Source organism: Thermobia domestica, chromosome 15 (assembly GCF_964235325.1).
Source record: "Thermobia domestica chromosome 15, izTheDome1.hap1.1, whole genome shotgun sequence".
NCBI classification, from domain to species: domain Eukaryota; kingdom Metazoa; phylum Arthropoda; class Insecta; order Zygentoma; family Lepismatidae; genus Thermobia; species Thermobia domestica.
The window spans coordinates 79,487,852-79,504,544 of NC_137468.1; the positions used below are offsets into that span (position 1 = coordinate 79,487,852).

Below are 16,693 nucleotides of genomic sequence, written 5' to 3' on the forward strand. Positions count from 1 at the left end.
TTGTTCAACTCGGTGTTTCTATCGATTAATGTACGTCTGACCTTTGCACACTTCTCTTTTTCGTTATTCTCTAATAATACTGTAGAATTTTGTAAATATTGTCATTTACACAATTTCATTTCGTAATATTTAATGTAATGTTTAATTTCATATTTGAGAAAGTGGAATTAAATATTTCAATTTAACGTTCCATAATTATCCCCTTTTAGGAAAGGGAGACGATGATTAAGGCAAGTGAATGATGATGGAAGAATTGGTGGAATGAGGAAGTGGAAGGAAACGGGAGTATCCCGAAAAAATCCACCGACACAATGTTATCCACCACAAATTAACTTGGTCGGAAATCGAACCACGGATCCCGCGCAGCAGAGATAAGCGTTCTACCATTGAACCACCGTGCTCTCTTTTTTGTTGACGATAACTAATACGTTGTATTTAAAAGGATTTATGAAACATACATTCATGTTCGTTGTTTCAATGGACGCTTAGTTCATTTACTTAGAAAGGTCATTTTCTTAGAAGAAAATTTGAAAAATGACCATTCATATCTTTTATTCCAGATTAAATTTTGCAAGGCAGGTCTGCACTCTTATCTGAGCATTCTTTCTGAAAGCAAGTTCTAATCCACTTACCCAAACGGATGCATTAAGCAAACAAGCAGAGATAAACTTCCATTTTCTTCTGTGATTGAAATGAGTAAGCGTAAAGCTAGATTAGAATTAGGATGAGGGATTTCATATGTAGACTACACGAACGAAGTAATTATGGTTTCATTATACTGTAGAGCTTTAATAGCCATAGATATACTGTAGATTAATGTTTCTCACACATGAAGCACTGACTTTAAAGCAGGAAGAAGCCAAATCCTTGGCAGAGTACAGCAGTTTAGTTTGTAACAATAGCTAAAATTCTACTTAGCAAAGGTTATTAGTATAGAACATCTGTAGAAGCATTATAGAATAAGAAGAGCTATTATTCACATATTGAAGTACTAGAGTTTAAATCTGTTGCAAATAAAAATAATAATCCTCTGAAAGGCTGAAACATCTACTTCTCAGGCTTGCTGCAATGTGAGAGGTCAATGCGCTCGTTTTCCATGGTATTGGAAAGGAAAAGCCATTTCAGCTACGAATGGATCTGTTCCAGTTGTGATTCTCTATATTTTCAATAAAATACCTCCCGAAATGTTTTTCCTATAATGGATAGCCTTCACAATGTTTCAACCAACCAGGAGGAGTATACACTTCGGGAATTTTCAATAAAGCAAAGCTGATGCTCTAGGAACGTCTGATTTAAAACATTTAATAGTTTCAGTTAGAGTTCGTTATCCTTATATGTGAAGGGCAGGGAGGTTATTTTTCTCCTCTTTGAACTTCTCTCTAACTGTACTTTCTGAAATACATCATAATATTATCAATATTTCCTTTAAAAAATAGATAAGCGTCGACAAAATTATTCCTCCAAATCAACTCTGGTGTCACAAAAAGTGATAACTGAAAACTTAATATCTCCATTACATCGAGTACGCTTAGGAAATATGTAATTTTTCGTACTTATTCAGGTTTATTATGAACTTACACTTTCTACTTTCTATGTACGGAGTTGTGTACTTTATTGCTTAATGAAGAATGTTAGTAACATTCTTCACGTATATTCTTAAAACATTTTCCTAAATGAATGTGATCTAAGAATATCACCCTTTTTCTCTCTTTCTGTATATATTCTTTGGATATTCCTACAAAGAAGAATATTAGGAATATAAATATAATGGTGGGTAATAATTGTCAACATTACTGTATATAAATTTAATATTTTGTCTTAGAGTTCTGCACGTTTAACTAGTAAAGACAGCACTTTCTCTAACCGTATTTTCCCCCACCCTTCAATATTGATTTTTGTTATTTTCAGTTTGTATATCGTCTTTCCCTTTTTAATATATTAAGTGGGTCGGAAGGAATATGTGTTGAAAAAAGAGATAAGGAATCGAGTTTAATGGTTGTGTGTTTCATGTTCCAGAAAATCTTGGTGAAAGCAGCTTATTGCACCCATGAATGGAAAATAAACTTCAAATGCATGAACAACATCGTTATCATCAACAAATACTGCTTCAAATTTTGTGTGTGTGCTTAATACACTTCATCATTGTTTAGGACCTCATGAAATTAGTTAGTGCACAGTGGTGTTGATTAAAATGTGAATTCTTTCATGTACATATGTATACATACACAAACATTTGTTCATGCACGTTCATGAACATATACTAAAATTTATACAATCACAGCAACGTTGTGTTTCGTGAGTGCTTTTTTTCTTACAATGTCCAAATATAAAACAGAAAACATAAATACCTAACGCACATAAAAGAAAGTCTTCCTTGAGGTGGAGTGTGCAACGGGTGACAGCGACTCGAGGTCTGCCCTATCCAAAGGGCATGACCTTACTACAACTGCCACTGCAAGTCTACCATATCCACCACCATCTTTGCCAGAGCCCACTTCTTGCTGTGTCGCCATGTTGAAGGTGATCCAACAGTTAAAAGAGTGGCAACACCGTGTAAGGGCAGGCAGCATTAGTTCAGATATTCCAATACCGAAGACGGTGACTTCTGAAAAAGTTGAAACGGTAGGTACCAAATCCACTCTACCTCAATTATCTATCTCTGCACAAATTAAACAAAATATTAACATCCCTTTCTGTTGTTGTGAGTACGAATGCACTTTCATTTTATGTGTATTTATACGTGACTTTGTTAACGGCCTTCCTATACTGCTGTTTAAAGAATTTGTTATAGTCTTCGATTCCTTCTCATATGAACATTCTATGTTATCATACCATCCATTTCTTTCTAGTATTGTTCCGAAAATATCCTTTTTTGTTGTTAGTACGAATGCAATTTCTTTTCTTAATATATATACTAGGTGAATTGTTTGTTGACAACCTTTCTGCATTATTGTTTCAAGTGTCCGTTACTACAACACCGTGTTCACATTTATTCAATTTGTTTCATTCATTTCTTCTACCATTCATTATTTTTTCTTTAATTATGATAAAGCATATCTTGCAGACAGATTTTATCTGCAATGTTTCTGTTTACCTATGTGACCCTTCATTTTGTTGTTGTTGTTGATGTTATGAATGTTCATCGTCATTGTCTAAATGACAACGTTGCATGTTCTTGTTTTCTCGTTTTGGGATAGACTAAACTTTTTCGTTATTTATTGTTGTTCTTATAATCAATTAGTTAATTTATTAATTTTTCCTCTTTGGAATATCAGGTATCGTATTTTATGAACCTTTACGAGATTATATTAATCGTAGGCTAACTTATAAAACACGATCACTTTTACTACTGTAGATGATTCCTCGTTTCGAAATAGCATTTTCATATTTGCTGCAGGAAGCCGGGGTTCGATTTTCGGTTGGAGCTCATGTGACGTGGAATGATCCTTAGATTCATATAGTTTTGGTGCTAAAAAGATTTTGAATGCTCATTACTATATAGTTCAGTAAATAATACGTAAACTCCCAAGTTATTTGCATGTACTCTGCGGCTTTCATAGAAGTCATATAATACCAGGGCATCATGACATGTTCACAAGTAATTTGATACGTAGCCTTTTGGTATCGGTTCATATGTCAATAAAGATACCAAGAAAATCGCCAAATCAGAGTCTACACTGGGCACTACAAACATCTTAAAGAAGCAATATTCGTTACTCGTATTCGCTACTGTAGTCATGATAACCAAGAGAGCTCGAAGAAATATCTGTACAGTAAGTGTGCATTTGAAGATTGTGGTGATTAATCGTTATTGTGGCAATGCGTATTTTCTGCCAGGTTTAGCAGAAAATCCCCGTAACATGTAAGGAGAGCAAATGTGCACTACGTGATTTATTTTAAAACGAATTCATTCAGTTCCATCCCACGATTATGTTGTAGGCTAAAGGGAACGGCTAGTTACGTAAATGATTGTGATCAAATGAATGGAATTAGAATGTGGGAGAAAACGGGAGAATTCGAGGAAACCCAATGAGACAATGTTATTCACCACGAATTCACATAGTTGGTATCGAATCAGGGATCCTTCTCACCAAAAGTAAGCTCTGTATTACTGGTGATCGTGCATCCGTCACATGATTTAAGAGTATTTGGAATAAGATGAAACATGTATCAAGTCTGCAATCGGTTTGAAAACCTAGTGTGAAAACAAATTGGTACTAATTAGCGTTGGGAAACCTGGATAACTTCATGTTAATAGAGATTCAAACTATTACCTCTGTGTGTGACAATTTTATAGGATGCAGGAATAGTGTAAGTGTAATCTCGTAGAATAAATGAACTAGAAATCACAGACTCCAATAGTGATTTTGCAATGAAGAAAAAGCATTGAGTCAGATAAATCATTACCTTATATTTATTTATTTTTTAAAAATAAAGTTGTTGAATATTTTTATTAAAATAGCTGATGATATGAGGGACTTTTATAACTCAAAGTCAGCAGTATTAGCGCCGAGCTGTTTAATTGATAATCTTAGATATGCTGGACGCGTGCATACTTTCAATTTTTTCGTTCATTAATTTCAACAATGTTATTGACGGAAGCAATTCATTATTGAAATTTCATTTCAATTGTCTGGATGAAAGACTTTAATTTGTATCCACATTCAATGATGCGAACCCATGGGGAAAATCCCGTTTTGTGGGATTTTAGACAGTATTTTCTCGAAAGGGAATAAAGGGAATTTTCGTCGTAATTGGCAGTATATGAGAATTTTCATATGCATATGTACTTTATCGATAGCAACAAAATTCTCTATGGGCGAGAAGTAGACTAATGAGTTTTCAATAAGCTTAAAATCAATGTTAGTTGTTAAATTTTGTTTCCATAATACGTATGTATACTAGTGCAGAAGTAACTTGTGATTCTAAACGAATAAGCTCCAAGAAACGTGAATAGTGCTTTGCTGCCTTTTTAAATAATAATAATAGGAAGAAGAAGAAATCAATTATCGGAAAAAAATGAAATGCGAAATGAGAAAGGAGAAACTTACAATATGTTTTACACATAATGTCTGAGAAACAAAGTTCTTCCAATATGTTTTACACAAAATGTCTGGGGAATAAAGTTCTTCAAATATGTTTTACACAGAATGTCTTGGAGTAAAGTTCTTCCAATATGTTTCACACACAAAATGTCTGTTGAATAAAATTAATTCCGATATCGTTACGTTCATTAGATGATGGCGCAAAGGCATGATGTAAACACTAAATCCTGACAATAAAATGCAATTTTTTTCGTCAAATTTTCAATTGCTTTTTAATTAAGAAACATACTCTTCATGGACTATCTTATAACTTAGAAAATCGATAGTTCAGTCATATATTGAAAAAAAAGTTAGTGACGTACAGTAGTTTTATTTTTCATATTTTCAAGTTTCTTTTAAGTAATACAATATAGGAAATTCAAGAGTAAAATGGAAATTTTTGCCTTTGGAGATGGGATTTTAAAACGTTTCAGCTTGGCATCACGATGCACATTTCATACCGAGTAAATAACTTTAAACAATGATGTTGTAAAGCGTTTTGGTAGCGTTTTGGAGTTAGTGTGTGTTAATGTGTTTAGTGTGTGTTAATGTTAAATAGTGACAAGAATAACTCACTATTGACTCAAGAATAACTAACTATGATATTCATATGGTTATTCTTGTCACCATATGAATATCATAGGCATCATACATTCAGGGTATTTAAAAACCAACGAACCTGTAAGCTAATATTTACAATATTTTTTAATATTTTTTGCAATACTCCAGTTTTTAGCATGACTATATCAGCTGTACCCAATCCCAAGAATGGCAAAATCTGCAAAATTATAAGCTATTGTTTGTAATATATTTTAGTAATTTTGCAATGCCCTAGTCTGTAGTATGACAGTCTCAGTTTTACTTGAACCTGGGGAATTACAAAAATAGTAAAACTATACACTAATATTTGTAACGTTTTTTGTTACTTTTGCAATAACCTATAATTTTGTATAACCATCTCAACCTTAATCAATCCTGAGATATTGCAAAATAAAAAAAACTCTTAGCTAATATTTATACTAGCTAAGAAAATACTTCTGTCAAGACCCTTTCCCAGTTGCACTATTCTCTATCATTTCTCCTTCTATTCAAAATCCTCATAGTTTGCTTATATGCAGGTTTCTTTCGAGTCTTTGATTTTTCTATTCCTCCCCAATTCTTTTCTTCTTATCATTAAGAGTAGGCCTACCCAGTTGACGCATCTATTTCCTTTCCTTCCTCTAAAACGTTATCACGTATTACCCGATGGAAACAAATTGGATCTCTAGAGCTCCTTCTTTCTCTAAATTAAAATTATTTTCCTTCAACTTCTCACTTCTTCCTCCATATAATCTTTCTTTTTCCTTTTCACATTCGAAAGCTGAACTTTACTTGTGCGATTCGAAGTTAACAGTTTCTTATTCCAGTCTTCACATCTTGTGCCCGAGTTATACCTAATAGAACTTTAAGACTTTTTACGGTTAATCTTTGGAAAATTTATCACAAATTACTGTTTCTTCGTTTTTCTTTCTTCTTCTATATTGTTAAAAAAATAATTGTCTTTCTCATCTCTATTTTGCTAAATTGCCTCGAATTTATCCCTTGCTATCGCAAATATTTTGTCATTATATTTTGCTTCATTTTCATTTTTGAAACCTAAATTACAAAACTTATTCGTGCTGTCACACATTTTTTTTAAACAATCGTTTCCATATTTTCAAATATATCTCACTCATTAAAATCATTTCTATATTGAGATAGCTGTTCTCTCGTGTTCCCTGTCTTTTTCTATTTAATTTACGTCCACGAAGTATGTTACTCAATTTTCATTATCCTTTTAAATTTCTCTTTTCACCGCATTTACATATTCGCTGACTTTGTTGGGTCCTTATCCTTCTAAACTTCTCTTTTTCATTGCATTTACATTTATTCTATATTCGCAGACTTTGCTGTGTCTCTATCCTTCTAAACTTTCCTTTTCATCGCATTTACATGTATTCTATATTTGCTTGCTATCCTTCTAAAGTCCTCTTTTTATCCCCTTTACGTTTATTCTATATTCGCTGTCTTTTCGTCTTTTCTTCCGTGCAATTTTGTTTCCACACTTTTCTTTCTCTAATTTTCAACGTTTCTTCTATAACCCAAGCTCCTTAGTTCCTTGCATAATATAAAATTACGTGTGTTTGTTATATTTGAGATCCTTTCATCACAAGTTAGTTTCTTTCTCAGTTTATTCCCAAGTTATATGTTTTCTTTCCCTATGATATTTCGAACGAATATAATTTTACTTTCACGCCTTTAAGCTTGGTGTACGGCATCCCGAATTCAATTTGCACTGATTGATCCCTGAACTTTAAATTCATCATTCCCAACCCATTTTATTTTTCAAAACAGTTCAGACATGAAATAATATAATTTATTTGTATAATTTTCTAGAGAACACAAAATACATACTATTTAGTAAACTAATCAATTATTTTCACATGTTCTTGTTTCTTGCTTAGTTTGACGTCTAAGCCAATAAAATCATAATTGAATTGAAAGCTTATTCTTTCAGAACAGGGAACATATCGACATCTCAAACTATTCCGGGATTGCGGTGGCTGAATGATACAGTGCTTACCTTTGGTGATAGGGTCCCTGGTTCGATCCCAGTTCGCGCCAAGTGGAGTTTGTGGTGAACAAACGTCCTTTGTTCGTCGTTTTCCCGTTTCCTACTACTTTTTTCATGCCACCATTTTGTTTATAATCATTATTATCACCTAGCCTCGAAATATAATCGTGAGACGTTAAAATTAAAAATCTATTCCACTAACATGTAAGTTGTATTTTGTAAATACTAAATAATTATGTAACAAAACTTTAGGTATAATTTTTACTTTTGTAATATTTTGAAAAGTGTGGAAGAGCTGAACTGTTATTGATGAGCTCCCAAACATAAACATTTCACAAGGCATAAGAAAAAATATTGACCTCAAAGCCGGACAGCTGGAAGAGACAGAAAATTATTGCTTGTTGAACTACCTATTCATCTTCCTTATATTTTTCCTATTGACAATTAATTCCTTTCTAATTTGTGAAAGTCGGTCCCAGTGGCGTATTTAGGGGAGCTTCCGGGCTTAAGCCCGCCCGAAATTTTATTTACTGTATTAAAGTAAATGAAATATCTTGCAGACTTTTCACATTTCCAAGAATAAAGTTAGCAAAGCTCCCCTACCCGAAACAAAATCGTAAATACGCCAGTGGCTTCATCAATATGGATCAAAATATACTAATTTTCCTCATAATAAATTTGTGTGTGTTTTACTTCGTATTATTTCTGTCTCGTCTCGAAATTCGAAAGAGCCGAGACAGAACTCATCGAAACGAGTCATAAGTAAAGATATGCTTATGTTTTCGAGATGAGACTTGAATCGAGACAGCATTTTCTCTTCTTGTGTGCATTTCTACTGTTTAATAATGTGAAAATTGAGTTATAATAATAATAATAATAATAATAATAATAATAATAATAATAATAATAATAATATTAATAATAATAATAATAATAACCAACTTCATTAATAAATATGAAAATCTTGATGTTTTAAAGTCCCGACTGAACCACGTCGGGACGCAGGATATTTTCTTCAAAATCGAGACTGTCCGGACAAAATCCGGACAGGTGGTAACCCTAGTGGTGTTCAAACTCAGGCAATTGTACCCCAGGGGTATGCGGTAACATCGTACGTGGTACGTAGAGTTTACAATAATATAATTCTACTCTGTAACACGGTCATATTGAATCTATAGCATGAGTTCTCTGTTAATAGTAAAACTGGATCATTTAATTAGTCATAATAGATCCCATAATTTAATTTTTATATACTCGTAGCTACATATAATTTGCATTAAACATAGCTTACATAGGGGATACACTCTTGCATCAAAGAGTATCGTTAGGTATATGACAGAAAGATTGAATATCATAGTACTAGAAGACCACACAAATGCATGCACATAATATATCAAGCAAATAGTTATTATACTATTTCCAACACTGACTCTTCTCATGACAACATTTACGATGTCTTATGAGGCATAATAAAATGTGGCTTAAATTATTCATAAGTGTTACGAGAGGCGAAACACAGTCGGCGGCGAAACGGAACATAGTGGTTATAGGAATAACAGATGGCAGCACTTCTACTCGTGTCAATGCCATTATTTTATTGTTCTTCTTTGTGTCAATCCGGCAACGACAAGCCAGTGTTAACCGCAACACCAAATCCTTGGTCTTGAAAGACGGTCGGCCATGTTAACATTGAATTTTCTGAACTCAGGTTCGATTTAAGGAAGTAATGGATATGTATTGAATAATTGTTTATCAATATCTATTTTAGCCTCTTAAGGTATATACATTATATAGGTATAACAAAAATCGATACTGCATTATATAACAATAATTCATAGTCATAAACCAGTGTAATTTTGTAGCACTATTTCTTTAAATAACGCATTTGATGACCATCCTTTAGAGACGTTAACGCTAAGTTTATTATAAATTGAGATTATATAAATTAGAAGGAAGTCTAGTAATTTTTCAGTTTCACTCAAATTATTCTTAATTTTGTTTGTTTCGTTGTAATCATTATTATTTTAATGGATTTTTGTCTCTTTCCTTTGATCAATATTTCTGAACTCTTTTGAAATGGACAAATAAAGCTCAAAAAATAGTTTGAGTTTTGTTCAATACAAAGTTTAAATAATTGGTAAAAGAAAGGGGGGAAGTTAAAATAAATATGTCATCACAGAAATTGTAAAACATAAATATGTCCTGACAAACAATGTTAATTTAATTTGTATTTAGTATCAAGAATGTTAAAAAAAACAGTTATTCCTCTCTCTTTCTGTTTTTCGTTGTGTTTTTGTGTGTGTTCGCGTTAAATCATGAAGATCCTAGAGAGCCACTTGTGCTTTGTGATTTTCAGTAATGTATGTTTACAAATAACCCACAAGTCCTAAAATTACTAAAAGAACTAATTGACCTAGATCAATCAATTCCAAATTCATTGCTTTGTGACGTCAGAGTTCTGTGTTTACTACATATCTTTCTCAATTTTTGCTCATTTTAATTTCCTACCACATGCCTCTCTTTTCATCTAGTATTTTACTCTGATATTTCTCTTATTGTAAAAGCACCGCTTCCACATTTAATACGACAGACGAGCATATTAGAAATTACACATCTTATAATGGCTGCAATTATATATATATATATATATATATATATATATATATATATATATATATATATATATATATATATATATAATCTCTTTAGAAGGTTAAGTGATTTATGCAGAATAGTTTTCAATTACTAAAAATATCTAAGAAATTTCAGAAAAATAATTTTGGTGAAATGTCAAAAGAGCTTTATATTAACTAACTAACTAACTTTATGCCTTTGAAACCCGGAGGTTCAATACCGCGTTCACTAAAGTTCTCCACTGACTTTTATCCTTAGCCAACTGGATCCAGTTTCTACTTTGTATTCTCATTTCTGCGAGATCCATCTTAATATTGTCCTCCCATCTGCGCCTAGGTCTTCCTAATGGTCGTTTTCCGATGGGTCTTCCAGTAAAGAATTTGAAAGCGTTTCTACTTTCTTGCATCCTGGCTACATGACCTGCTCACCTGAGCCTCCTAGATTTGATGATCCTTACAATGTTTTGTAAACCGTATAAATTATGTAGTTCCTCGTTACGAAGTTTCCTGTATTTCCCATTCCCGTTTCTCTTGAGTCCGAATATTCGTCTCAGGATCTTGTTCTCAAATACTTTCAATCTACGTTCTTCTCTCAGAATAAGCGATTATGTTTCGCAACCATACAGAACAAGAGGCACGATTATTATTTTATATATTTTAAGCTTCAAATTTCTCGACAGAATTCGCGACGACAAAACATTTTGAACTGAATAATAACACGAATTCCCTGCTTTTAGTCGATATTTAATTTCTTCGTGACTATGGTTTTCGTCTGTTAATATTGATTCTAGATATTTGAAAGTATCCACTTCATCGAAAGTATTATTCCATATTTTAACTCATCCATAATTTGCAGTATTACGATCTCGACGAACTTCCATGTACTGAGTTTTCTCTGCATTCACTCCTAAACCCACGTGCCTGCAAGCATTTAATAAGATCTCTGCATTTGTTTCTATTGTTCTCCGATCATCTACTATTAAAATTGTTTTTTATTATGAAAAAGAAAACAATAGTTGATGATATAATTAAAATTCCTGTATCCAGTTTAAAATTAATCCACAATCTGTCAGCAAGAAAAACAATCTTTGTTTTAACTGTTATATTTAGCATCAATTTAATTTCGAAAGCTATAATTCTAACGGGAAACAAAAAAGGATTTTCAAACTAAAAATAGGTAAAAAGACTACCATAGATTCTTATTTTTGGTTGCTATGCCGTTAGTTTGAAGGCTAATATGACTTAAGCTACTTTTGTCGGAATTTTCTTATATATATATATATATATATATATATATATATATATATATATATAAAATTTTTATAATCCCAGTGCATCTCCGTGTCTTTTTAAGTAATGTAATTAGTTTTTGTGTGAAAACAATATTTTTCCTTTATTTCGTAACGCTTTTCCTTTCTGCTGTGATAACACCTACACATGTATGTTTTCTTTTATTAATATTCTCGGGCCTGAAAGCAAATATTTCACAATGCTCTATTTTTACAACTTAGATAAGTCAAATAGAAATGTAGGAAATTAACATTGTTTATGCCAGTTATCTTGGAAGGTTTGGATAAATATAATACCGAATTAAGTTAAATATATATTATTTGCAAAACTTATTACTCATACCTTGAATTTAAAAAATCATTATAGTGTTTACAAATTTATTATATTATCTTATAAAATAAGGATAAACTACACAAATCATGATTGAGATGTGGGCTAGTGGCTTTTCTCTTGGGCTAGTAAAATTTTGTTGCTTATTTGCATCCCTGTTATAACAAGACTCTCTACTTACAAATAGTGTATCGTAATTTTTGCTAAAGTTCTATATTAAATCTATTTTATTAAACTATATTTGGGAACATTTTATTCCTTAAATATGCTTCTTATAGCAATACTCTCTACTTATCAATAGTGTATCGTAGTTTTGCCAATGTTCTATGTTAATTCTATTTTGTTAAACTAATTTTGGAAAGGTACGCACATTTAACAAGAAAAAAACGTTTGATATAGTATAACGTTTTGATAACCTTCATCAGACGCAAGAATATATCTATTAAGGTTAATGGTTTTCAAATATACAATCAATATACACTCCTACTTTTTATTTATTTATTTATAACAGATTTCAGATATAGCTCTAGGACATTTTACACTGAAACATTTTAACAATTTGATAACATAATAATTTAATAACAATTTGAGGTCAAGATGGTACAACACAACAGCTACATTACAAAAATAGCTTATTTATAGATGATCTGAAAGTATATTCACTTGACGAAACGTCTACACTTTCTGTTAACTGATTATAGGTACTGACAATTCGGTTTAGAAGGGATTTTGGACAATATTAACTCTCGCCACTCGAATGTAAAAAGAGATCACTATTTCAGATTTCAAATGATAAGCGGCATGGCCTTGAGTTGGCTTCACGCGGCGTCCAATTGGCTTTGAGCGGTGTAGACAATTCGCGACAAGCAGTTCTGCACGCTGACTTCTCGCGCTACTGCGAATCTTGACAATACCAGAGGCGCTTATTAGAAATATTGTATCAGCACATCAACTGCTCACTTTACGAAGTAGAGAAAAGAATTACGAACACATACGTGAAAACTACATCTTTTTATGTCAACTGGTTGTTAAGATACACGGTTTTAAAGGTTTCCATATAAAACAATTAGTAAAAGGAGCGATGAGTCCCGCGTCTAATTTCCAGTGTATTTTTCTTCAATTTGGAAATAGAACTCAACTTTTATTACAAAATAATCATGGGTGTAACCAGCAGGTTGTTGTAGGGGAACATTACTTTCAGGGGAAGGAAAGCTTTTCACACATTTAAAAGAGAACAAATGATCTCTTTCAGAATATGAAAGCATTTTAACTCACCATACATACTATACACATGTTATATTTTCACGATGCTACCTTATCAAAAGACGGATGTTGACAGTACTGAGTTGAAAACCGGATTGTAGATGAATCAATAAGCTATTCATAAGAAAACAAATGCTGTTTATAGCAGTCTGTTTATCTGACTTTGTATTTATATGGGTTAAAATAGTAAAGGAGAAAAAACTCGAAAAAATATCAACTCGGATATTATTATGCAATAATCTAATAAAGTTCATACAGTGTGCTCCCAGTTAGGAAAATGAGAATATAAAGCATATGGTTAATTTTAGTTGTTTTAATTAGGTACAGAAACCGTATTGATGATGTTTGATTTTTTTTTTTAATTTTCATATTTTATTATAAACGTCCCTCATTTGCATTAACTATTAAATAAGTTTATTAAACACATACCACGAACCTCATTTTGGAGTTGGAAATAGTTTGGAAAGACAGGGCCCCTTTTTCCCCCGTGGCTACACGCCTTTGGAATCTGATTCATTTATATATATATACTATACATATATATATATATATATATATATATATATATATATATATATATATATATATATATATATATATATATATATATAATATGCCTAACATCGTAAGAACAAAGTATGGGAAGTTCGTAATATTGTTTTGAAATTTACTTCGGGATAAATTCTTCCTTATTCGACAGAAAAAACGAGTATTTTTTTTTCCTTCACGTTTCACTACCTTACATATATGCGACCACTTATTCCCTCTTTCCTCCTCCAGCAGGGATTCAAAAGCACCAGGCGTCTGAATGGTGTCGTAAATTATCGTAACCCAAAACAAACTCGATCATATGGACTTGCTTAGGAATCAGATGGATTGTTTTTGTGTGACCTAGACCAAGCCCAAGAATGGTATTTGTTATGAAAACTGAGAAGGAAACAAAGGGGCTAGTTGTTTTGGAACGTAACTTCTCTTCTAGCATAAACAGAATTCATCAGCGTCTGGGTTACTTTCTTTCGTGGTAGTTCGTTTCTTCTCCAAAATTATAGTTGACAATGTCTTTAAGCAAACCGAGTACAAGTGCGGAACTTTCTTTTAAAAAATAAAAATAAAAAATAAAGTGCTACGAAATCAGGCTCGAAGAAATATTTTTTGTGTTTACAAGTTTTTGGCAAATGATAATAAGTTTACAAGACTCAGATTCAGACAATGACGAAATATTAACTGACATAGACGATAGTGAAAGTAGTGTTGAAGACGAGTGTTTAGCATATCCACTGGAAAAGTTAATAGGTAAGTAATTTAATTGCTATATTGCTATATATGTATAATAGGAATAGAAGTAGACCCAGAACATTGCCTTGCGGAACCCCAGAAGTTACGTGAATAAACTCAGAAAAGTAACGTGAAACTGAAACTCGTGTCCTATTATACTGAGATAGGTTTGCAGAAGACTAAGCAATTTGCCATGTACATTGAATCTAGAATTGAGTTTGTATAGAAGAAGATGGTGTGGAAGAGAATCGAAAGCCTTAGACAGGTCCAAATACAAAATGTCGAGTTGAGAATTTTCTGAGATACTGTCCACAGCATCGGACAGAAGAACAGATAAATTAGTAAGACAAGATTTTTCTGGCAAAAAACCGTGTTGTGAGGAGTTTATAAATGGAGCAACAAATTTAAAAATCCTGTTTTTGTTTATATTTTCACAAACGAGTGAGAGAGGTGATAATAAAGAAATAGGTCGATAGGAGGACACATCATTTTTATTCTTACCAGACTTATGATTAGGAATAATATTAGCGCTCTTCCAACAGGTGGGAAATACACCTTCTGCAAAAGAGCGATTTAGTAAATTCGAAATGGGTTGAGAAAGCTAACTGGCAACATTGTGTAGGAAGCAAGTGTAAATATTATCTGTCCTTAAGACGTGGTGCTGGGGCAATGGCAAGAGAAGAGGAAGTACTTCGGTCGGGGTGGTGCAGATAGAAGACAAAGATTCAGAACAAACAGGTTGAAGAGGGTAGGGGAAGGAAGGAGACGTGGGAGGGGATGAAGCAAAGCTACTATCAAAATATTCATTAAACACCTTTGCCCTGTCTTTTTCATTTACACATGCATTTTTGTAGATCAGTTCTGTCGGTATATGAGAACTATTTCTTCGGTTGTTTATTAGGATCCAGAAACGCTTAGGGTTATTACTTGTATCGATTGTAATGTGTTCAATGTACTCCTCATATTTTCCTTTCATAAGATATTTACTATGTCTTCTAATATCTGTAAAGTTCTAGTAGGTATATTCACTGGGAAAATCCTTCCATAGCTTCCATGCACTTTTTTATTGTTGCGAAGTATGCACTTTAGTTCCTCATCAAACCACGGGGGGAACTTTGAAGAAGGTGCATTCCCAGGTGAATTCCAGGCGTGCACCTAGAAATTTTGCTTGGATGGGAGTCCAATGCTGCAAAACACTACATCTTTGTAAAGGGCTATTCAAAAAGCGCGCCGGCTTTGGATCGTCTGGCAAATTTTTGTTTCTCGGTTGCTGACATTGTTTTGTATTGTTGCTCTACCCACAAACATTCCGATTGTCGCCTACGTCTGAATTTCTAGCATTTCTTCAATCTGTGTCTAGCCATGGAGTAATTTACTATGGCGTAACGTGTGCTATTTTTTTTTTAAATCAGAACGGAGAAAGTTATGCAGCAACTGTCAGGCGAATTCGCACGCGATTCTAGGGCGAAATGATGCACCGAATGAATCAACAGTTCGCAGACTTATGAAAAAAGTTCATTGAAACGAGTTCAACAGTGGACATTGAAAATCCTGGGCGTCGTCGTAGTGGTCGTTCTGAGCTAAACATTGCGGTGGTTCGTGACAGTCAGGCAGTCATAGCGAATTTCACGAACAGAGTAATTGCATGCCAGTGCAGTAAAGGAGATCATATGCCCGACGTCATTCACCATACCTGAAATCGAAATGTGTGATGAACATGTTTATGAATTTTGTTAGTGTGTTCTGAAAAAATAAAGTTCTTAATTTCATGTAAGAAAACCGGCGCGCTTTTTGAATAACTTTACATTGTTATTTTATACACGAGAAAACAGTATAGTAAGTAATTTTCAAGACCTTCTACCTATATTCTCAGAAAAAATGATAGAACTAAATTGTTTTTATTAGATAAGAAAGAGTACACATATGTGATGTAAAATCAACTCTTTACGGCCGCATGAAGCAAGTATAAACATATTAAGAAAGGCTACATATGTCTGTCGAGTCACTAAGATGGTTCCAGACCGGGTGGACTCTTCGTGAGTGCACCCCTGGTGGAGACAAAATCCAAGTATTTTTTTTTTAAGTTAAGCAGTTTGGGAGGTGCGGACCCAATGCACCCTCTCCGTGGAATACGCACCTGCCTGATCCACTCCAGTCAACCATCTAACTTTTCCAATTATGTTCGATTTCTTTCCAGACAGTAATCAGCTTTTTCTTCAGTTTTG

General features: G+C 33.1%; 1 protein-coding gene across 1 annotated transcript in view; it reads left to right on the plus strand.

The window, feature by feature from the left end:
- Positions 1-16,693, plus strand: part of LOC145671106 (voltage-gated inwardly rectifying potassium channel KCNH6-like) — a 754,568-nt gene that overhangs the window by 51,179 nt on the left and 686,696 nt on the right. Inside the window, exon 2 of the mRNA XM_081739884.1 lies at positions 2,017-2,622. Coding sequence (XP_081596010.1) covers positions 2,512-2,622 — 111 coding nt within the window. The 5' untranslated portion in view covers positions 2,017-2,511. The remainder of the gene's footprint in view (positions 1-2,016; positions 2,623-16,693) is intronic.